Source organism: Chelonoidis abingdonii, chromosome 19, assembly GCF_003597395.2.
Source record: "Chelonoidis abingdonii isolate Lonesome George chromosome 19, CheloAbing_2.0, whole genome shotgun sequence".
Taxonomy (NCBI): Eukaryota; Metazoa; Chordata; order Testudines; family Testudinidae; genus Chelonoidis; species Chelonoidis abingdonii.
The window spans coordinates 24,706,611-24,726,654 of NC_133787.1; the positions used below are offsets into that span (position 1 = coordinate 24,706,611).

General features: G+C 40.5%; 3 protein-coding genes across 8 annotated transcripts in view; 2 read left to right on the forward strand and 1 right to left on the reverse strand.

Annotated features, from left to right (window-relative positions):
- The window catches only part of LSM14A (LSM14A mRNA processing body assembly factor), a 36,076-nt gene extending 27,913 nt beyond the window's left edge, over positions 1-8,163 (forward strand). For 2 of the 4 annotated variants that reach the window (XM_032766691.2, XM_032766692.2), the window contains exons 8-10: positions 3,154-3,325; positions 4,008-4,236; positions 6,266-8,163. In XM_032766691.2, coding sequence (XP_032622582.1) covers positions 3,154-3,325; positions 4,008-4,236; positions 6,266-6,289 — 425 coding nt within the window. In that variant the 3' untranslated portion in view covers positions 6,290-8,163. The remainder of the gene's footprint in view (positions 1-3,153; positions 3,326-4,007; positions 4,237-6,265) is intronic. The other 2 variants (XM_032766693.2, XM_075073701.1) reach the window with 1 other exon arrangement.
- A 2,662-nt stretch (positions 8,164-10,825) lies between these two features.
- On the forward strand, positions 10,826-15,155 carry SS18L2 (SS18 like 2). Its single transcript, XM_032766701.2, has 3 exons — positions 10,826-11,242; positions 12,580-12,656; positions 13,122-15,155. The coding sequence occupies exons 1-3, from the start codon at positions 11,174-11,176 to the stop codon at positions 13,204-13,206; spliced, it is 231 nt and encodes a 76-aa protein (XP_032622592.1). The 5' UTR covers positions 10,826-11,173; the 3' UTR covers positions 13,207-15,155.
- Positions 15,156-15,760: 605 nt separating this feature from the next.
- The window catches only part of GARRE1 (granule associated Rac and RHOG effector 1), a 105,652-nt gene continuing 101,368 nt past the window's right edge, over positions 15,761-20,044 (reverse strand). For all 3 annotated transcript variants that reach the window (XM_032766699.2, XM_075073778.1, XM_032766700.2), the window contains 2 exons: positions 19,203-19,281; positions 15,761-18,289 (listed from right to left, as the gene is read on the reverse strand). In XM_032766699.2, the coding sequence (XP_032622590.1) occupies positions 17,963-18,289; positions 19,203-19,281 (406 nt within the window). In that variant the 3' untranslated portion in view covers positions 15,761-17,962. The remainder of the gene's footprint in view (positions 18,290-19,202; positions 19,282-20,044) is intronic.

The window sequence follows — 20,044 nt, forward strand, 5'->3', positions numbered from 1 at the left end:
GAATGTGCAAATCTACCCCATCTAGGCAACTGGCTAGTCAAAGGCTGATCCAAGGCTTAAGCAGAATCCTCAGACAGTCAACTTTCCAGACCCTGGGCCTGCTAATAAATGAGCAGAAGTCTATCTTCACTCTGATACAAAGGATAGAATTGATCGGAGTGGTTCTCGACTCCACCCAGGCCAAGACCTTCCTCCTGGAAGGCTGGTTTCAGGCAATTACATTACTGATGGCGCACATCAAGAACCATCATTTCTGTCTCAGACTTTTAGGCTATGTAGCCTCATGCACGTATGTGGTGCAATGTGCAAGGCTACACCTCAGGTCCTTTCAGGCTTGGCTTGCCTCAGTGTATTCACCAAACTGTCATTATTTGGACTCAATTCTCAGAGTCCTCCCCTGGTCTTCACCTCCCTCAACTAGGAGTAGAACCCTCTGTGGGTTTGCACAGGTATTCCCTAATCTTGGACGCATCAGAGTTAAGCTGGGGAGCTCATGTAGGGCCCCTCAGAACCTGAGGCCTATGGTCCCCCAGAAGAGGTTTTGTTACATGTCGTCCAAGAGCTCAGGGCAAGTTCGCCTGGCATGTCACGCATTCCTGCCTCACATTTCAAGCAAGAGCATGCTAGTGCTCACTGACAACGCCACAGCCATGTGAAACCTGAACAGGCAGGAAGAAACGCTCTTCTCCCCCTGTGTCACCTGAACCTCAGCGCTCTCCACCTGACAGCATGGAAGCTCCATGACTGAATAGTGCAGAGTTAGTCTACTCAGAGCAGGTTTGCCAAGTCCTTTTAGGTAGCAGGAAGCCCTCTACCAGAGCTACTTACCTCTCCAAGTGGAAGCGTTTTTCTGTTTGGGGTTCCCAACTCAGTCTCTCACCTATGCAATTGTTGATGCAGACTGTTCTTAAGTATTTGCTACACCTAAAACAGCAGGGTTTCATCAATTAAGGTACATCTCGCAGCAGTTTCTGCATTCCACAGTCACTCCCACCCCTGTAGATGACCTATCCGTTTTCTCACGAGAGACATCCATTTGTTTCCTCAAGGACCTGGAAAGGCTGTACCCTCAAATTCTGAGCCCCATACCCTTGTGGGACCTAGACCTGGTTCTATCAAAACTCACGGGCTTCCCATTTGAGCCACTGGCAATGTGCCCCCTGTCATACCTTTCCTGGATTATGGCCTTTCTAGTGGCTATTACTTTGGCCAGAAGAGTCTCTGAGATCCGTGCCCCTAACTCAGAGCGCCTGTCCATGGTTGTCTTTAAGGACAAGGTGCAGTTGCACCCTCACCCTGCTTTCCTCCTGAGGTGGTTTCACAGTAAGCAAAGGCAATTTTCCTACAGGTTTTCTACCTGAAACCACACGTGAACAGAGATGAGCAACATCTCCTTTCTCTAGATGTCAGATGTGCCCTAGCATTTTATATTGATAGGACCAAACCATTTCACAGATGATAGGATGAAAGGCCTCCCCATCTCTGCTCAGAGCATCTCCTCCTAGATCACATCATGCATTCATACATGTTATGAACAGGCAGGTGTTCCACTGCCAGCTGTCCTGACCATCCGTTCCATGAGGGCGCAAGCTTCATCAGCAGTGTTTCAGGCCTGGGTCCCTATCTAGGACATCTCCAGAGCAGCGACTTGGTCGTCAATGCATCCATTTTCTGCTCATTGTGCCATTACTCAACAAGCCAGGGCTGATGCCATTTCCAGACATGCTGTTTTACAGTCCAACTTAACCTTCTGTGTTACTGCTTGGGAGTGACCTACAGTGGAATGGACATGTCTGTGCAATCACTTGAAGAAAAACTAGTTACTAATCTTTGTGTAACTGTTGTTCTTTGAGATGTGTTGCACATGGCCATGCCACAACCCGTCGTCCTATCCCACTTCAGAGTTAGCTGGAAAGAAGGAACTGAGGGGCGAAGGTTGGCTGGGCGCTTATACTGGGGCTATGAGTGCACAGCACTAGCGAGCACCCAACGGATACCACCGAGGAATAAACTTCTGGTGGCTGTGCTTGGAGCACGCGCACACACCCTTAGAGTGGAATGGACGTGTGCAGCACATATCAAAGAAAAACAGTTATGGAAAGGTTAGTAACTGTTTTTAGAGCTCTGTAGTGCAAGAGTTAAAAATGTGGGGACTGGCAAAATATAAAATCAGATTTTTGCAGCCATTTCTATGCAGAGAGGGCGTCTTCACTGCCCTTTTACTGGTGGTGGTCTGTCTTAAGTAGATATGTCCTGAACGAAGATGCTGCTTTGCATGTTCATTTGAAGAAGTATGTCCAGTGTGTGGCAGTAGACCAGTAAAGGTTACTAACACATAGTGCTAAGGGGAATTGTTGTAAATATTTAACATTGATGTGCAAAAAGTTGAGCTTTTGATGATGTATCATTTTTATTTTTCCTTTTTTGGTAAGGCATTGAGATCCAAGCAAGATAATTTAACTTTTGGGGACTATTACAGCACCGACTAACTTAGCAATGCACTATAACATTGCAGTGGAGTCCTCTGTAGTATATCAGAAGTTCTTTTGATAAACCTCAACCCGTAAAGAGGATGAAGAGGCAAAGTTTTTTTTAATTAATTATATGTTCTGTTCATGTATGTTAAATAATACAGATCTTTAGTCCTGTTAAGAATCTAATAAATTCACATTTCCAAACAAGTATAATACACATCCATAACTATAAAATGATTTTAATATCTCCCCTACTAATACCACCTTATTTAATCTGCAAAAAATCAAGTGGACCTCAGTCCATTGGACAGCAGTAACACACATCCTAATTTAGAGGGTCTAGTTAATAAATGGCTACAGTTGTGACTAGTTACATTTGGATACTCACCTTCTCTCAATGGAGTTACGGTTATTCCCATGTACTAGATCCTCCAGAAGTTTCCCCTCTAAATTATGAGTCATAACTGCTATATATGTGCTTTCTTGTGGGAACCATATGACGGTCAGATTTTTTTAAAAAAAGTAGAACAGTGTTGAATGTTTAGGCTTTAGGATTTTTTTTGTATTTTAAAAATTCATTCTTTTATTATAGGGTTAGATTTTTGTCACAAGTTAGTGTTGGCCTTTTCTATTAAATCTTATTGGAATGGAGGAATTCTGATTATTTTTATTTTTCTAGAAGATAAACTTGAGAAACCAGAGAAGCCTGTAAATGGGGAAGATAAAGGAGACTCAGGTGTTGACACCCAAAACAGTGAAGGGAATGCTGATGAAGAAGATCCACTTGGACCCAACTGCTACTATGACAAAACCAAATCCTTTTTTGATAACATCTCTTGTGATGATAATAGGTATGTTTGCAGTGGGAAGCCCATTATTCTCCTCAGTGCATGTCTATTTCATAATATAGTGCATCAGCATTAATTTGTTTATAGTTTCAAAATGAAGTTGATGACTGTGGTTGGAAAGCAACCAAAGTGCAAGTAGGACTTGAAGTTTTCCAGTATAAAAATATGCAAAATAAAACACAGGTCCTTTGATGGAGTGATGCACTTTTTGAGAGTAGATAGGAGGAAGAACAAGAATTTAGATTTTTATAACTTCTTTTCACCAGTTGGAGGTTCAGTGCCATCAGAGAAAATAGAAAACTAAGGCCTGACTTCAGGTTTCCTGGTACTAATTTTCTCAATTTCCTGTTTGAATCAACTTTGAGCCTTTGTAATTGTGCAGAATGTAGTGTACACAAGACAGCATTCCATCTTAAAGTGAAATGCTCAGTTCAATATTACAGTATATAGCTACAGTAAAACATTCCTTTCCGTTATACTAAAAGGATTGTGCCAGGCATTCAAATACCTTCAAATAGGTATCACATCAACCAAATCTTAAATATGAAAGATAAGCAGAAGTGTTTCATTTTAGTGCCTTTTGTGGTGACTTGGGTGCTGCTGGACAGGCTCTCTCATTATAGGCTGTTTCAAAGTGGAAGTTTAGATGCATTTTAAAGGGTTCTTACTGCTTTATATGTGATAGAGAACGGAGACCAACCTGGGCTGAAGAAAGAAGGTTAAATGCGGAGACTTTCGGCATACCACTGCGTTCAAATCGTGGTCGTGGCGGTTACCGCAGTAGAGGAGGAATTGGTTTCCGTGGTGGCAGAGGACGTGGGGGTGGAAGAGGTGGCTTCGGCGCTCCTCGAGGATTTCGTGGCGGATTCAGAGGTGGTCGTGGAGGCAGGGAGTTTGCTGACTTTGAATATAGGGTAATAATAATATACTTATATTAACAGAATTTTGTTTAGTGCAATTAGAAGGGTTTTTTATTTTCTTAGTTACATTCTCAATAAGAATTTAGAACCTAATCCAATGCCCTTTGGGATTGTACAGTCAGGAAAGGCAGTTGAAACAGAGGCATTTCTTAAGCAGTATTCTGAAAATACAAGGATTTGAAGAAGAGGGTTCAACTCTTTTTGTAGCTTAAATTCCTTTACTGCAGTATTCATCACCCATTTTTAACCTTTCACAGTAAACAAAATAAATATTAGAAGCTTTAAAATTATTTCCATAGTTCTGGTATTTTCTTTGATGGAGGAACACACAGTTTTCTAAGATAGCAGTAAGCCACTTTAAGCTCTCATCCTGCTCAAGCATTTCATACTCAAGTTACCTCTGTAGTCTTCCACAAAAACTATTCTTTAGGGATTAAATTCACTCCCATTCTGAGGGATCAGCACAAAGCCTATGCAGTTGTTGAATTCCACTTAAACCCTCAGAGTACAATGTTAGTTGAGCCTAGAGATGCAGATGCCTTGAGTTGGCCTTCTGCAGAAGTCTCATTTCAACTCTAAAAAATCAAACTGAGAATTAAGGCTATGGCGAAAACAATTTCTGGTGTGCTTATAAATTGCTCTTATGCAAGGTCTGATGAAGAGGATTATTTTCACTTTTTGACATTATAAAAACTGCAGTGGAATGCTGTACAGGGATAGGAAGAACTTGGAAGAAAGGGAATTTCCCATGTCATCCACTGTTGAACTGCAAAAATAGCTCAGATTTATCCATACTTCCTTGCTGCCTTAATTTAAGTGTCTTAATTATATAAATATAACAGTAAGAAAGCTTGAAGCCCCCAAGCATAAGATGAGACAGTAGTTACCCAACTGAAATAGTTTGTGTTCTTGATGGGCAGAGCCAACTGAGTCCTCCCCCAAAGTATATAAACTCTAAAACAACCACCTCAAAAACTTATATAACCTACTCCTTTGGAGTCATGATTGAGGGGCAGAGCAGGTGGACATCCCTAAGTATCAACTGCCAAGTGATGCATTTAGTTAAAGGGACACTTCAGATAGATTTGGCACTTTTTTTTTTTAAAAGGATTTTTGCTGTATTTTTACTAAAAACCATAATTGGCCAGATCTTTTGCTGGGATAAGTAGTCATAGCTCCATTGATTCCAATATTGAAACTTTCATAACGTCACTATTTCAATGAAAACCACTTGTATGGGAACTTCACATTTTCCCAAACGTTGCATTGCTGCTCTAGAACTAGAAAATTAGTCAGACCAGAAAAAATACTAAAGTAACAGTTTATTATCCACACTGAGTGCCATACATCAAGTAAACAAAAATAGATAGAAGTAAGCCGATGTTAAAATTCTGGCCCCGGTTGAATACATGTTCTTGTGATAGTTCACTTGGGAAGGGAGGGGAGGCAGTTGTCAATTAGAAATTTTCATGATATTTTTCTGGTTCATTATCGAATCCTGAACTTTCTTGCATTGGTACAACTTTCTGACTATGTCCGGCATGCTTCACAAGCTGGTAGGGGTTAGTCCTGTAGTTTTGAGCTCCTTTGGGAGCTGAGCATGCTTTATCCAGTCAGTAGCATTGATATGGAGTGAGGCAGCATCTGAGGCTTGAGCAGAAGTGGGTGCATAATGCAGCAACTAGGCTGACTGGAAAGTTGATATCTTTACAAAATTTATAATGCCATAAGTGTTTCCAAGCCTGGATGACGAGCCTCCATGAAGTGTGCCAGACTACAGGGGGTGCATTGAATAGAAGTTAAATTAATTATAAAAAACCATTTTTCTGTGGTTCTGTTAATAGCCTTTGGGAAAGATACTGTGATGTTGTGTTTTGGGTTGTGGTTTTTTTTTGTTTTGNTTTTTTTTTTTTTTTTTTTTTTTGGTGGCCATCTAACATCAATTAATAACATTCCATATTCTCAAACTAGTTTGACTACAGATATATTTGAACAAAATATAACATTCTGATGTCTCTTCTAGAAAGACAACAAAGTTTCTGCATAGTCTACAAGAAAGCTGGAACCAGGTGGACTTCTAGATCTTCATGGTCAAGAGAATTAGTTTGTCTTTGCAAAGAATGAAGTTAATTTGCTGTATACTTGTCACCAGCACTGGGATTTAACTATTTAATTTCAAAGGGGGGTAATGCAGTTACTTTTTGAAAAATGGCCATCTTTGAAAACAAGGAGCATTAAGTATATTTGAGATAGAAGGGTAAGTAATTTCTTATGTATAGTTAGCTATAAAGCAGTACTTCGATGGAATTTAAGTATTTTTTCATCACTGAAAGGATTTTTCTTATTACTAAACTGTATTTAATAATTGCCGCAAGTTACAAGGACAATTGTATGCAGAAGGCCGTCGATACTGTGAGTGTTTTGATCCACTGAAGGTTGTTTTTTGGAAATCCTGTAATATCCCTTTTGAGATAGTTGTACTTTGTCAACTAGGGTGCTGGACAGTAGAAAACTTGTTTTGTCAGACAAATATGTACACACAGTAAATATTGTTTCTTAGGCAAAGGAAACTTTTTATATAGTTGTAAAATTCCATTATATCCCATTGCCAAAGAAACGTTACAAACTTTGTATAGCTGTATAAAAAGCAACTAATTTTTTAAAGAATAAACATTTTTAAGTCAGCAAACATACTATGTTATTGCAAAAGTTGATATGCTAAAGAACACTGAGTTAGTTTGTTTTCTTAGTAGCTTTTCAGGCTTTAAATTTTTGGTTTTTACATTTGGATTATAATGAAGATTTGAAAATGTTCTTCCATTATACAAAACTGGATACTCTTCTTTCTTGCAAGAACTTCATTTTGTAATGTCTGGCATATCACAGGATTTAACCAAATTTAAGATTTTTTCAAATAAGAACAAAAATAAAACATTTTGTTATGTCAGGACTTGCAATTAATTTTACTTAGTGGTAAATATTCACTTTTTTAAAAATGGACCAGGCATGTGAGTTAATATGCTCCTTCTAAAATGCTTGGGATAAAAATATGCCTCCATGTGTCAATTCTTGAAATGTTAACTTTGTTGTAATACCGATAGACATAATCAATTTAAAGAGCATTCTTAGTGTTTGAAGTTGTTTGCATTTTGATAGAGTCTAGCTTGGAGACGTTAAAAATTCTGGTCGTTAGACCAGTGAACCCACAAATGACTTGGTATGGATTTTTTTGTCAATTCTAAATTACTAGTTAAAACTTTTTGATGTGTTAAGTTATAATTGAAAAAGGAATCTGGTAATTTGTATATGTATATGAAGGCCACAGGAATAAAGGGATCCAAAGATTAAAATTTTTTGATCTGATTTGCTGATTTTTTGTTAACTTTTATCCTCAATGTTCAGTGGTGATAAAGATGTGGAAAACTGCACTGTTGGAAAATTGGAATATTTAAAAGTGGTTGATAGAATCTTATCTTAATTTTATATCTTTTTGTATAGCACTACAAGGAAGTATTTTGTAATTGGTTTCCTTATTAAGGTCCAGTATTGGCAGCCGTAGAAGTTAGATAATATTGTTTAGTAATGTTTTTTGCATGTTAACAACAATGCCTTTTTGGGAACCACAAATCATGATCCTGAACAACTTCTGAGGTTTTTGAACATAAAGGCAAGTTCTGTACTGTTGCAATAACCATGTATACTGTATGAGGTGTCCCAGGCTTATTTAAACAAAAAAAATTGTAAATAGTACCAATGATACATGCTGTGAAGGTCTGAGTTGATGCATCTTCCCCCACTTGTTTGGGTTACTAATTGGGGAGTTTTGTACCCCAGTAACTAGCAGCATGGCATACCTTCAGTGTACTTTGCTACATGAAAGTAAGGTTTTTATTTTAAGCCAGAATAAACAGTTCAATAAAATCAGTCTTTCTGAAAATTCTTTCTAGTTCTAGTAAAACTGGAGTAGGAGGAACAGATTACTAATCTGTTTTCCCAAGCAGATGTACAGAAGAACTGTGCTCTTCCCCCTTCATGATGGAAGCAAGGTAGCAGCAACTACCTCAGGCTCCTCTGTTCCCTCTAATCCTGTTTTCTGCTTTCTTCCTTTCCAAGCAAAGGGACAATGTAGACAAACAAAGGCAATACTAAGGAGAAGCTTACCCTCCTGTGGTTGCTTCTACTTGGGGGCCCAGCAGTCAGTGCCAACTAGAGATTCAGTGCTTCCCCAAACTAGCTTCTGTTAACCCACTCCCTGTTCAGGCTGTCCACATGGACAGTCATTCTCGGCATTAGTGGCTCCATCTTTTAAAACAAACTCTACTACTCTGGCCTTCCCTTTTTTCCAAAGCAAATCAGGGCCTCCTGGGCCCCTCAGGTTACCTGTGTAATCCCATTAGCATCAAGTTAATAAACTGAACACAATGGTATTGCACAGATATAGAGAATAATTCAAGCTGTAGAATTTTTGTTATGGGTGCTGTATGAAAGCAACAGCCTGTGTATGTGTGTGTGTAAAAATCTGTTTGCTAGGCGCACCACACAGCAGAATATTACTGACTTTTCAGAGTAAAGCTATATTTTTCTACCATGCTACTCCTTATAAATGACACACTCCACAGAATCAAATTTATAAAGCCCCTAACTTACATCCGTTCATGTCCTCCTTGATGACTTGTGATGCCTGTAGACTACTGCCAATTGATAAGAATTAGGCAGGTGGTGAACTACAGTTGGTGCACAGCTTTCTGAAAATATAGCAATGATACAGGCACCTTAACTCTGTTTCTCTGACCTGGTGCATCTCTTCCTCAAACTAGATTGCTGTCATTTTCTATGGTGCCTAGCATAATGGGGCTGCTAGCTGCTACTGTGTCTCTCCACTTTCCCCTATCTGAAATAAGCAGAACTTGATGATCTTGTCATGCTGCAAAAGCTTTTGATTTCACTGGTTGTGGGAGGATGAAGGTGTTTCCAGATGTGGTGTCAAATAAAAAGCTCCTCTTCCCTTGTTTTTGATTTGCTCAGTGGATGAGTTAGTTTGATGATTTAAATGCTGCTGGTGGGCTAGTTTTATAAATATTTTAATATTGCTGGGCAGTCATGTGAGATTAAAAAGGTCTGGATGTCAAGGGACATCTTGAACTCCCAGAACTCATTAAATCTAGCTACCAGAATACCCAGCAATTTGCTTCCTAAGAAGGGCTTCCCCTGCAGCCCTCTTTCTGCTCTTCTCATCCTGTGGAGTCTGCTACTCCCCATATGAGAGTGTTTTCATACTCTACAAGATAAAACTCAGTTGACCATTTCTCCTTCTAGGTGTTCTTAACCATTACAGATGCTTTGGAATTCAGTTGTGGATGCTACATATCTTTTATGTAACTAACTGTGAAATACTACTTCCCTTCTCACTTGTATTCACATTGCAGTAACTTCTCCAATACTGTTCCACTTGCTGACCTGATTTTTGTGCGATGACTGCCTGAAATTACGCAACACAACTTCACTGAATAATGTACCAGCTGATCCTGTGTTGTTTTTTAAAAAAATCTAATGTAGAAATATTCTAAAAATGCACAAATTAAATGGGTCACTAATTTATACTAGTCCTGGCCCCTGGAAAAATACATGTCCAAAATATGGGGGAGGGGGGCTGATTTAATACTCCTTTCCAGTCTAACTGTTGGAGGGTAGTGTGAATTAGACTAACATTTCTAGCCAGAAGTTTGAAAACAGAAAGGGGTTATAGCTGCTGCAGCAAATACCAGGTAAGAGTTCACACCTTACTGCAATGCAGTTTTCGTATAATGGAGGACCTGTACCACTCAAACTTACAGCTTTCAGCATGCATAGAAGATGTAAGTATTCATAAAGTAATTTTCCACTTGAAAATTGAATCTGCACTTCTAAAAAAAAAAAAAACGTGAGGGGGGGAGGAGTGCTAATGTGTAAATTCCACTTGTACTGCTGTTCAATCACAGCCGAGTTAGTTTTGAGCCTTATCACTAATGATGGAGGAAGTGGGTCTGAGCTCATTAAGCAGAGAGCCAGAGCAAAGCTCCCCCCGTGCAGCTATGGCAGGAATCGTGGGCTCTTGTGGATAGTTCATATGGAGCCAGGGTGGGGCAGGGCGGGGCTTTGCTAGAGGCGTCTGCGGGAGCGTCCCCGCGGAGCTAGGCGCAAAGCGGAGCCCGGGGCTCTCCTTCCTAGCCGTGGTGGAGCCAGGCTGTATCCTATGCCGAGGAGGCCTGTGCAAGGCCCAGCTGGGTGGTCCTATCCCCGAGGGGGAGGGGCGGGGCAATACTAGCTGTTTACAACGTGTGAGTAGCAGCTGTCAGTCTGTATCCACAGAAAGGAGCAGGTGTGGCACCTTACACGCTAACACGTGTGTTTCAGCAGGAGCTTTCCTGGGCTACGAGGAACTGAGTGGGGAACAAGGTCTCTGTAAGGGGCCACACCTACCCCTGTTCTGTTTACAACGTGGGTCCGCGCCCCCTGTGGGGCTGCGGGTTGGTAGCGACCTGGGCGGAGCCAATCAGAATCTGCCGGAGGAAGGGCTGGGGCCGGCCGGGCGTGAGTCCCAGCTGCCCTTGCGGGGGAGAGAGGCCGGACCGCTGACTGCCGGCGGCTGGGAAGTGACGCGGGTGAGTCGGTCTGAACCGCCCCGGCCGGGGGGGGGCTCGCTGGTCCTGTCCCCGCTCTCTGGAGACCTCAGCGGGAGTCTGCGCCCCCCCCCGCGCTCTGTGCCGTCCCACGCAGCAGTGACGGCCGCGCTGCAGCTCGCCCGGAGGGGGGAGGAGGTGGTAAGAGTTTTTGTTTACAACGTTTCTCTCCCCCCCCCCGGGCCGCAGGTGGTAGCGACCTGTGGGCGGAGCTAAGCGGAGCCTGTGGCGGGGAGACTGGCCGGAACGCACGGCGCTGCCGCCGCGGGGCCATGTCGGTGGTTTTCGTGCCGGAGCGGCTCCGCGGGAAGGCGCAAGTGAATCCAGAGACCCTGCAGCGGGTGAGTGCCCGGCACCGCCCCCGCCCCTCGAGTCCCCCATGTGCGGGGGGGCGGGGCCGTTCTCCGCTTCCCCTTGAGCCGGCTCTGGACACCGCGCCTGCGTGTCCCTCCGCGCGGGCCGGCCCGGCCTGGCCCCCGCGGAATTACTGCGACTAGCGGGCGGCGCCCGGCCCATGGGTCATCCCCACGCGCCCTACGGTACCTGAGACACTGGCCAGCCGCCGCTGCCCCTTGGTCCAGTAGCTGTTCAGCGCCGAGCACCTGGCAGCCTTGAGCCTTACTGCAGCTTGTGCGGGCGGGAGGGGTCTCGGCACATTTTTTTAGTGGCCTGAGTGTGGCCACCAACTCTTGCTGGTGACCACTTTGATAAATTGTCTGAAAATGCTTAAGTTTAGGAAAAGCTAAGAAATATGCACATATCCGTGGCCAAATCATTGTGATTTGTTGGTCGGGTTTTTTGTAGACTCAACAATAATAACATAGAAATAGCGCTAGAGCCCTTTCTGAAGGAGAGATGCTGAAAGCCACTGAAACCCTCTTTTGACCTTGTTCCCCACTCCCTTGCTCCTGTTCACACCTGCCTCCTAGATCTGGGGCTGGGAGCAGGGCCATGGCTCTGGGATGGGGGGGGCATGGACGGGGTAAATGGGCTGATGCTGGGGCCAGGACTGTCAGACAGGATTCCTGCCTGGGACCCCAGACCCTGCATAAACCTGAGAGTGCTGCAGCACCGCCCATGCCTGTAGTTCCTGCGCCTATGGAATGTACAGTTGTATTTTGGTGCCCCTGGCCGCAGCTGCCTCCCCTGGGTCCCATTGCCTCTCCTCAAGGCCCTGTTGCTTCTTTTCTTCCCATCCCCACCCCGCCCCACCCCATTGCCCTGAGCACACCCAAGGCTCCTTTACCAGCCCTGCTGGCCAGCGCCAGAACCCCATGGCTGGATCTGGGGTGGGGAGGAAGGGTGAAGCCTGGAGCTGTGCAGCTGAAGCTGGTGGGGGGGCCAAATCCTGCAGCTGGAGCCTCCAGTGCACCCCAGGAGTTCCCCAGCTGAAGCCCCCCCTGGGTGCTGCTTTTCCCCCTCTGCCGTCATGGCCACAGGAAAAACTCCTAGTGGCTGCATTTGAGAAATGCTGTTCTAGGCCCTAGTTTACTACAAATAAACCACAGCCTGCAAACCTAAACATGAGAGAAGTGCAGGAAAATATTTTCAGCCCAATCATCATAAAACAGGTAGAACCAACTAACAGAAGGGAATTTTTGCAGTTACTATAAACAACTTATAACAAGATTTCAAGCACCTGTAGCAGAAGCAAAGCCCTAACTTGTGTTTTTTTTAGTTACTAGATGAAAACGATCAGCTGATTCGATGCATTGTAGAATATCAAAATAAAGGAAGAGCTACAGAATGTGTGCAGTAAGTAAAACTTATTCCAAAATGCAGTTCCTGTACGTATAGAAAAGGTACTAGTTTAGACAACGAGCACACTGTGAAATTTGTCAGAAAATGTTTTATAGAAAGTTTTTGGCTTAAAATAAGCCTTGTTCAGTCACCACATCAAGATACTGCAGCATCAGCTGAAAAATAAGCCATGCAAGTCTCATCTTTAGGATGAAAGTGAGTTGGAGAGGGTATATGGGGAGTTGGGTGTAGGAGAAAGAAAGTAAGATGCTGGGGGGGGGGGGTTAATTATTTCCAAAAAATGAGTTTTTCCATTTTGGGTGTGTAGTAGGTGACCTAAGATGGCATTTATTAATTGTAAATATGCATGACTACTTCAATTCTGTCTAGGCACAGCCTACCCTGATCTCTCTAGTGTAGGGAATACAATTATCAAGTCTTGTTCCCTTTTGAATTTTCCAAACTTTTTTCCTCTCATAGGTACCAGCATATCTTGCACAGAAATCTTATTTATTTGGCTACTATTGCTGATGCAACTCCAGCCACTGTACAGAAGACTGACTGATCCCACAAACTTGGACACCCATCAGTGGTGCCTGTATAAAGCAAAGACGTGATTGAATTGGGGGAATTCTGAGGGTAAGAGGGATACAACATTCCCTCATTTTGTCTGACTGGCTAAGAGCAAGCTTTGATAGGGATCAGCTGGGAATCCAGGGGCCAAGATTGATGGGTATTAGGCAATAGATTCTTATAGGAATAGAGTTGCTGTAGCCTTGCATCCTATTAGTGATGAGCTGATAAAGATGTGGAAGATCCTTTGCACCAGTCTTCCCCTTCCTTGGTTGTGTGTGTGTGTTGGTTTTTTTTTTTTTTTTTTTGAGATACATACACCTTATTTAAAAGTGCTACTGCCTACGTTTTTCATGCTTGAGTGGTAGGTGATGATAATGGAGAGTAGGAAATCAAGTAACAGTGACACCAAAACTCCCAAGCAACCTGAATTTCTTCATGTATTCTTTTGGAAAATGAGCATATTAACGTGATAAATGATGACACTGGGTATCAGAGGGCAGGTTGAGTTTTAGAAAAGGCTCAAGTTCTAACCCACTTACCCAGGAGAAATAGTGAGATAACTGGAGGTTGTCCAGGACTTGCTGCCTTCATTATTGTATTGCAGTAACAGCCAGAAACTCCAAGCAGAATTAGGGCCTCATTATGCTGCCTGCTGTGTAAAGCTATATGCCCTGAAGAGCTTACAGTCTTTGTCTACTCCAGTACCACTTATTGGACCATGAGGTTAAGCAGGATTGTGACTACTCCCCTGACTAGGCTCAGGCTTTTCCATTTTTCATCATCTAAAGTTAGCCCAGAGAATGCGATAGGCAGCATGGCTGTTTGGTTGGGAAGGACTGTAGCTTAAGTCTCCCTTAGTGTCCTATCCCTCTTCCACTCACTTGTCACAGGTTTATCGGGCATACTGGAGTTCTCAAGAATGCATCTAGTTGCAATACTCACTTTAGAGAATTGTTGTCAGTAGCCTGAAAGAAAAGCAAACAGTAAGTTTGCCATTCCTGCCTCCTACTGGTTAAACCAAATGTGTCTACAACTCATTTCTCATTTGTCTAAGTTTGTGAATTTACAAATTCCACAGTAAAACTGGTATAATTGTACTTGACTTGCTTTGCCAATAGATGGGCATTGCAGAAATCAGAAGACATTTATTGCTTCCCAGTGCATCCCAGCTTCCCCTCTGAGAATGTCTTCATGGACCAGGTATCCTGGAAGGGGATTCAGACTTGGATCTCAGTTGGCAGTACACTTGGCTCTAATTAACTGTTTAATCTACAAGATTGAGCATTATGGATAATGCTGTTTGCTACATCATAGGTTAAGTATCCACCTGTTTCAATAATTTTACTTACGATTAGTGAAAATATTTTCATTTAAATTGTAAAAATCTTATTTTTGCAAGACTCCAAGATGGCAAAAATGCAGGGTTAGGAATTTGTCAGATGCAATACAGGGACCGATCTGGCTGCACAGCCGATTACAATATGATACTATGCAGATTGAACTAAAGCTCTTCCTAGTAAGCAAAAGCACTTTTGGGATTAGTATGAAACACTACTCATGCAACAAGTGAGTTAGAGGAAGCCTACTTTACTACTTGTAGACAAATCTAAATGCGATTTCAGAGTATGCAACTGGGTTGAGTAGGTGGTTCCCTCCCAAACATGAAAGTTTAATCAAATATTCTTAGAGACTTCTAATTTTCCAACAAAAGGAACAGCTGTGTCTTGTCTTGAAAACAGATTGATTAAGGAAATAAGTAATTTAAACTTTTTCAGAAATAGTATGTAGCTATCTATTTATGGAAAACACTAAACAAATGAGTTTTATATCCATTTAAATATTTTATAAGGGAATACTCATTTCAGTAAGGTCTAAAGTATTACTTTAACTTGCTTGAAAATGTATTAGATATTTTGTAATAAAATCTGGTAACAAGCATCTCTGAATTCTTTCCTTTGATATCAGTGTAAAGACTACTTGATTTTTAGCAGCTTTTCTCCTTAGAATGAGTTGTCACGTACAGGTATTTTGTTGTTGGCAAAAAGATACAGGTAACAGGCTTTTGCATTTGCAATTTCAGATTTTTGTATTCCAGTCACACAGTTAGAGTAACTTAAATGGAATGGCACCACACCATACCTTTGTCCAAAAGCAAAGGTTATTAGCCATTCATAGATTTGTGAACAGTGCATAAGGAAAGTGACTTAGTTGCAAGAGTGCAAAATGTTCACCACCAAAAGCTAAATATGGGTATGAGGTGTCAAGAAGGAAAGTTGCTGAAAATCAATAGTATGTATTATTAACTGCCAATGAAGGAGCATTAATAGTGGTGCTATACATTCCATCCTAGGGGTAAAGTAAACCTAAAATAAGGATTATGGGGAAATTTGATATCAGATTCTACTGTGTAGACAACGCATTTAAAAAGTCATTAAGTAGACAATTTTTTATATAAATATTCCTTAATATCTTTTCATTTACAACTTTAAGTTACATCTTAAGGCGCTATTCATTTTCAGTCAGGAGCATATTTCAAACAGGTATGACCTATTATTAAATGTATATCTTTAATAAAGCAAATAGCTTTTACTTTCAGGCGCTTTAAAAGTAAAATACAAAATGTTCAGTTCCAGTTCAGAAGCATTAGCTATTCACAAGAAACACTGCAATAAGGGTAAGTTAACTAAGCACCAAACCCTTGCACTTGGCAGTGTAAATGATAACAGATTTTATGGCAAGACTTGTTTGCCAAGTGCAACAATGTTAAAAATTACCAGTGTTCAGAACAATCGGCAGCACAGGACATAGCACCTACATGGTCAAAATGCAGACACAGAAATGGTTTCAATTTTGTTTCCACAATTCACTTGGATTAAGTTTAGAAACTTTCAATATTTGTAAGTAATAGTAAATTACAAAAACTGCAACAACAGTTTTGGCACTGGTTAGGAAAAGTTCAAAGTTATAAATAAACCTAATTTGCATTTTGGTTTTAGTATGAATAATCATGGGACATAAATACAACCAAATTTAGGATCAAATATTGTCAAGCTTTTGGAAACTTCAAACCATTTGTCAAGCTAAATAATGACTAGTACTTCCAGCAGAGGGTTTTCAAAAGTAAAATAGTACAGAACATTAACAGTTTACAGACAACAGCCACGCTGATTGTGCAAAGCACATTACTGTAAAAAGTCTATGTACAGCAAACAATTCTCTGTAAACATGGTAAGTATGAATTTTCAGAAAACGTGGTGACAGTATATCAAATACAGGCAACATTGGCATCCTTAAACAGCACAAAAGGTAACATTCTGGGCCTGCAACTACAGCCCATCACCATACAAACAAAAGGAGTGAATGGGTTTTAAACACCCAAATGTTTAATAGTATTAGTGTTGTATATGTTATATATATATATATATATTTTATTTTTTGGTATCTTTAGATATAGATGTACTTAGTTTGTAGAAAAATGGGAACATAAATGTACTTCTATCTTTGCAGAAAAATTTTTATATGTAGTTAGAACTAAACCACCACTTTACTAATAGATAACATATTAGAATGGTATAGTGATTTAAGAAAATATAAAAATAAGATTAATACTGTCAAAACTTTATACCAGAAAATATGATTTAATTACTCTTTTAAAGATGAAATATGAAAATTTTAAATAAGCTTTAACTATATAAAGAATCTTCTGTAACTTCAATTAATATACAATGGGATAACTATACATATATTTACTTCCCACCCCCCTCCAATTTAAGCACCAGTCACACACTGCTGGATCCACTTTGGTTGGAAGGTTATTCCAAGTTCCACAGGTTAAACTTTGTAATGGCACATAATATACTTTTAAGTATCTGCTACCCACATTTTAATTCTAGTTTCTCTTCTGAGCCAGCTCACAATTTTTACTCTAACTGTAGCATCTGAAATAAGACTTTAAATATATGCAAGTAGTCTTAGCTATAGTTTTACTCATTTAAGGAGCACTGTGGGGGTAATGCCTTTGGCCAAAAGTAGAAGTATCAAATTGTGTATTTGAAAATCAACAGAGTCATATTCACACAGATACCATACCATCTACCTTTGGCACCCAAGAAAACATTTGAAATGCAAGTTTGAGGGATTCCAGCTGCTCTATATTTACATTAATGAAATGACTGCAAAACTTAATTTTGCAATGGTTTTTGCAACACTGCTGTAACAAACCCACTTGCATGGCATGTTAAAAGCTGCTGCCCCACTTCACTAAAAAAAAAAGTTGTCACAGGCTGTTTACTTAGAATACAAAGACTACAACTTGTCCATTATAAATCTAAACAACAACAGTGTTGAGCAAAAGCAACCGCTATATTTGCTTAAAAAATAAATGCATTTTAGCAGATGTTTAACTATAAATCTATATGAAAATAGCTATAAAATACAGTGTCTTGCATGGTAGTCTTAGCAATTTTTTTTTTAAAAGGGTTTGAAAAGTAAAGGTAATATACACATTTTAAAAGTGTTTTGCCTCACAGTTTTGGGCTGTTTCATATACATTTAACAAATATACTGTCTGTTTGCTCAGCACTGTAAAACAATTTAAAACCTATGTACATCACCATAAAGTTTTCACTCCACATATAACAAAATAACCAGAACACTGCCAAAACACAAAGAGGAAACAAAGATAATATACATAATTTATAAGACTGTTTGGCCCTATGAGGCATCTTTCCAATATAAAAAAGCAGTTAGTATTGATGCAGATAAGATGGTCTGCGTTCGTGCTTTACTGGAAAAGATTTAAAGCCCTTATTCAGCTGTTTGTGTTGGGAAGTCTGCTGCTGTGGTGAGTGTTGCTGCTGAGCATAGGCAAAATTGGAGGAAATCCCTGTAGATGGAGCACAGTCACTGGCTGTAGACCAAACTGGTGACTGTAAAATCTGCATTGTGTCATTCCACTGACTGACTGGATTACTCATCTGATACAAAGATATATTCTGATTGGGTAGTGTGTTTGAAACAGATGAAGAATGCTGCCAAGGGGCCTTAGGAGGCCAAGTTTTGGTTTTATTATCCTGTGAAGACAGAATTATCAGCTTTGATTTTGCAAATCAAAATATTTCAATGCATTTTGTTCTGATTTCAGAAAGTTGATTTTTCTATTTAAATTATTTATAGTAAAGAGACAGCTGAGCAGATCAGACAAAAAAACCCTTCATTTTTATATTTGCATAATAGATACCCTTTTTCCTAGAAAAAAAGGTCATGTTGCAACATCCATAGCCTTGGATATTCCCCTATTTTTTGCTCACAAAAATGACTATTGGCTTAAAACAGGCATATGTTGATCAGTTAAATGCAGACTTTCCTCAGGAAGTACTTTGAATACACTTATGATTTGTAGAGCTTTACATCATCATCTTTATAGGGCAAAGACTAATTTATTTATCATTTATGTTGGTGGTCAGCCAGAGGCTGGCAGCTCACTTTATGGTGCAATTTAGTCCCCTGTTCATTTTTCACTTTAAAAAGTTACTTGACAGTGCTGAACTGGTAACTCTGCATCTATACCACCCTGGCCTGTTACTAGAGCACTCTGACGGGCATACAACTTGCTCGGGTTTCTCAACAAAATATCTGAGAAGTGAGGGGAAAAGAGCACTACAAGCAATCAGGAAAGCACTTCCAGGAACAGTTTGCAGGAATCCAATAGGAGGGAGCCAATATGTTTTGAACTAATTAAAAAAAAAGTTTTTGGTGACAAGCAATGGGGCAAATATGCTTTATAAGATTCTCTATTTTAATACTTAAGAAATTTTGTTCAAAGCTTTAGATTTTTGCTGCAATGCAAGTGGTTTTTGGTGTTGATTCAATTCAGAACTAAAAACTTGTCTGATGATAACTGGATAGATACTTCAGACTCCAAGTTTTTCTTCTCTTGCTGAGTCACCTTCATTAACAAAGAGAAAAAAGCAATTTTCAGCTTACCTGATTCAGATCATCTACAGTGGAAAGAAGAGGTGGCGATGGTAGTGTGCTGTGTTCCTGCTCACCACTACTGTGTTTTCTGCAGAAAGCAACAGATTGACATGCAGTTTGCTGTCATTTAAAAGCACATCTTTTCATATACTGTTTTTACATATAATTATTAAGATGACTGAAAGATGATTGTTTACCCTGTACATTTGACAGCTTTGTGTGTGTACTCATCTCTGTTTTCACTCTGTGTTTCTTTCACCCAGCAATGGAAGAGAAGAACATTAACAGTAAGGTTCCTGTTTCCTTAAACCAGTTGGTAGGTGAATTCTGGAACAGTAGTATCTAAACTTTAACTTTTAAAAAAATTAGTAATTAAAGGGACATATCTTTAATGGGCAAATATAATGCCCATCTATAAAAAGGGAAATAATAACAACCCAGGAAACTACAGACCAGTTAGTTTAACTTCTGTGCCAGGGAAGATAATGGAGCAAGTAATTAAAGGAATCATCTGCAAACATTTGGAAAGTGGTAAGGTGATAGGGAATAGCCAGCATGGATTTGTAAAGAACAAATCATGTCAAACCAATCTGATCGCTTCTCCCTTATCCACAAGACTCGTTATCCTATCAAAGAAAGCTGTGGATGTGGTATACCTATATCATAAGCCTTTCTTCCAAATCTGGACCTTAGTGTCCAAAATCTGGGTGCTTAGCATGAACCTCCAAGCTTAATTACCAGCTTGGATCTTATCTCGCTGCCACCAGACAGGAATTACAGCGCCTGCCTCGCTCTGGTCCCCCCAAACTTTCCCTGGAGGGACCCCAAGACACAGAAGCTCTGAGTCTTAC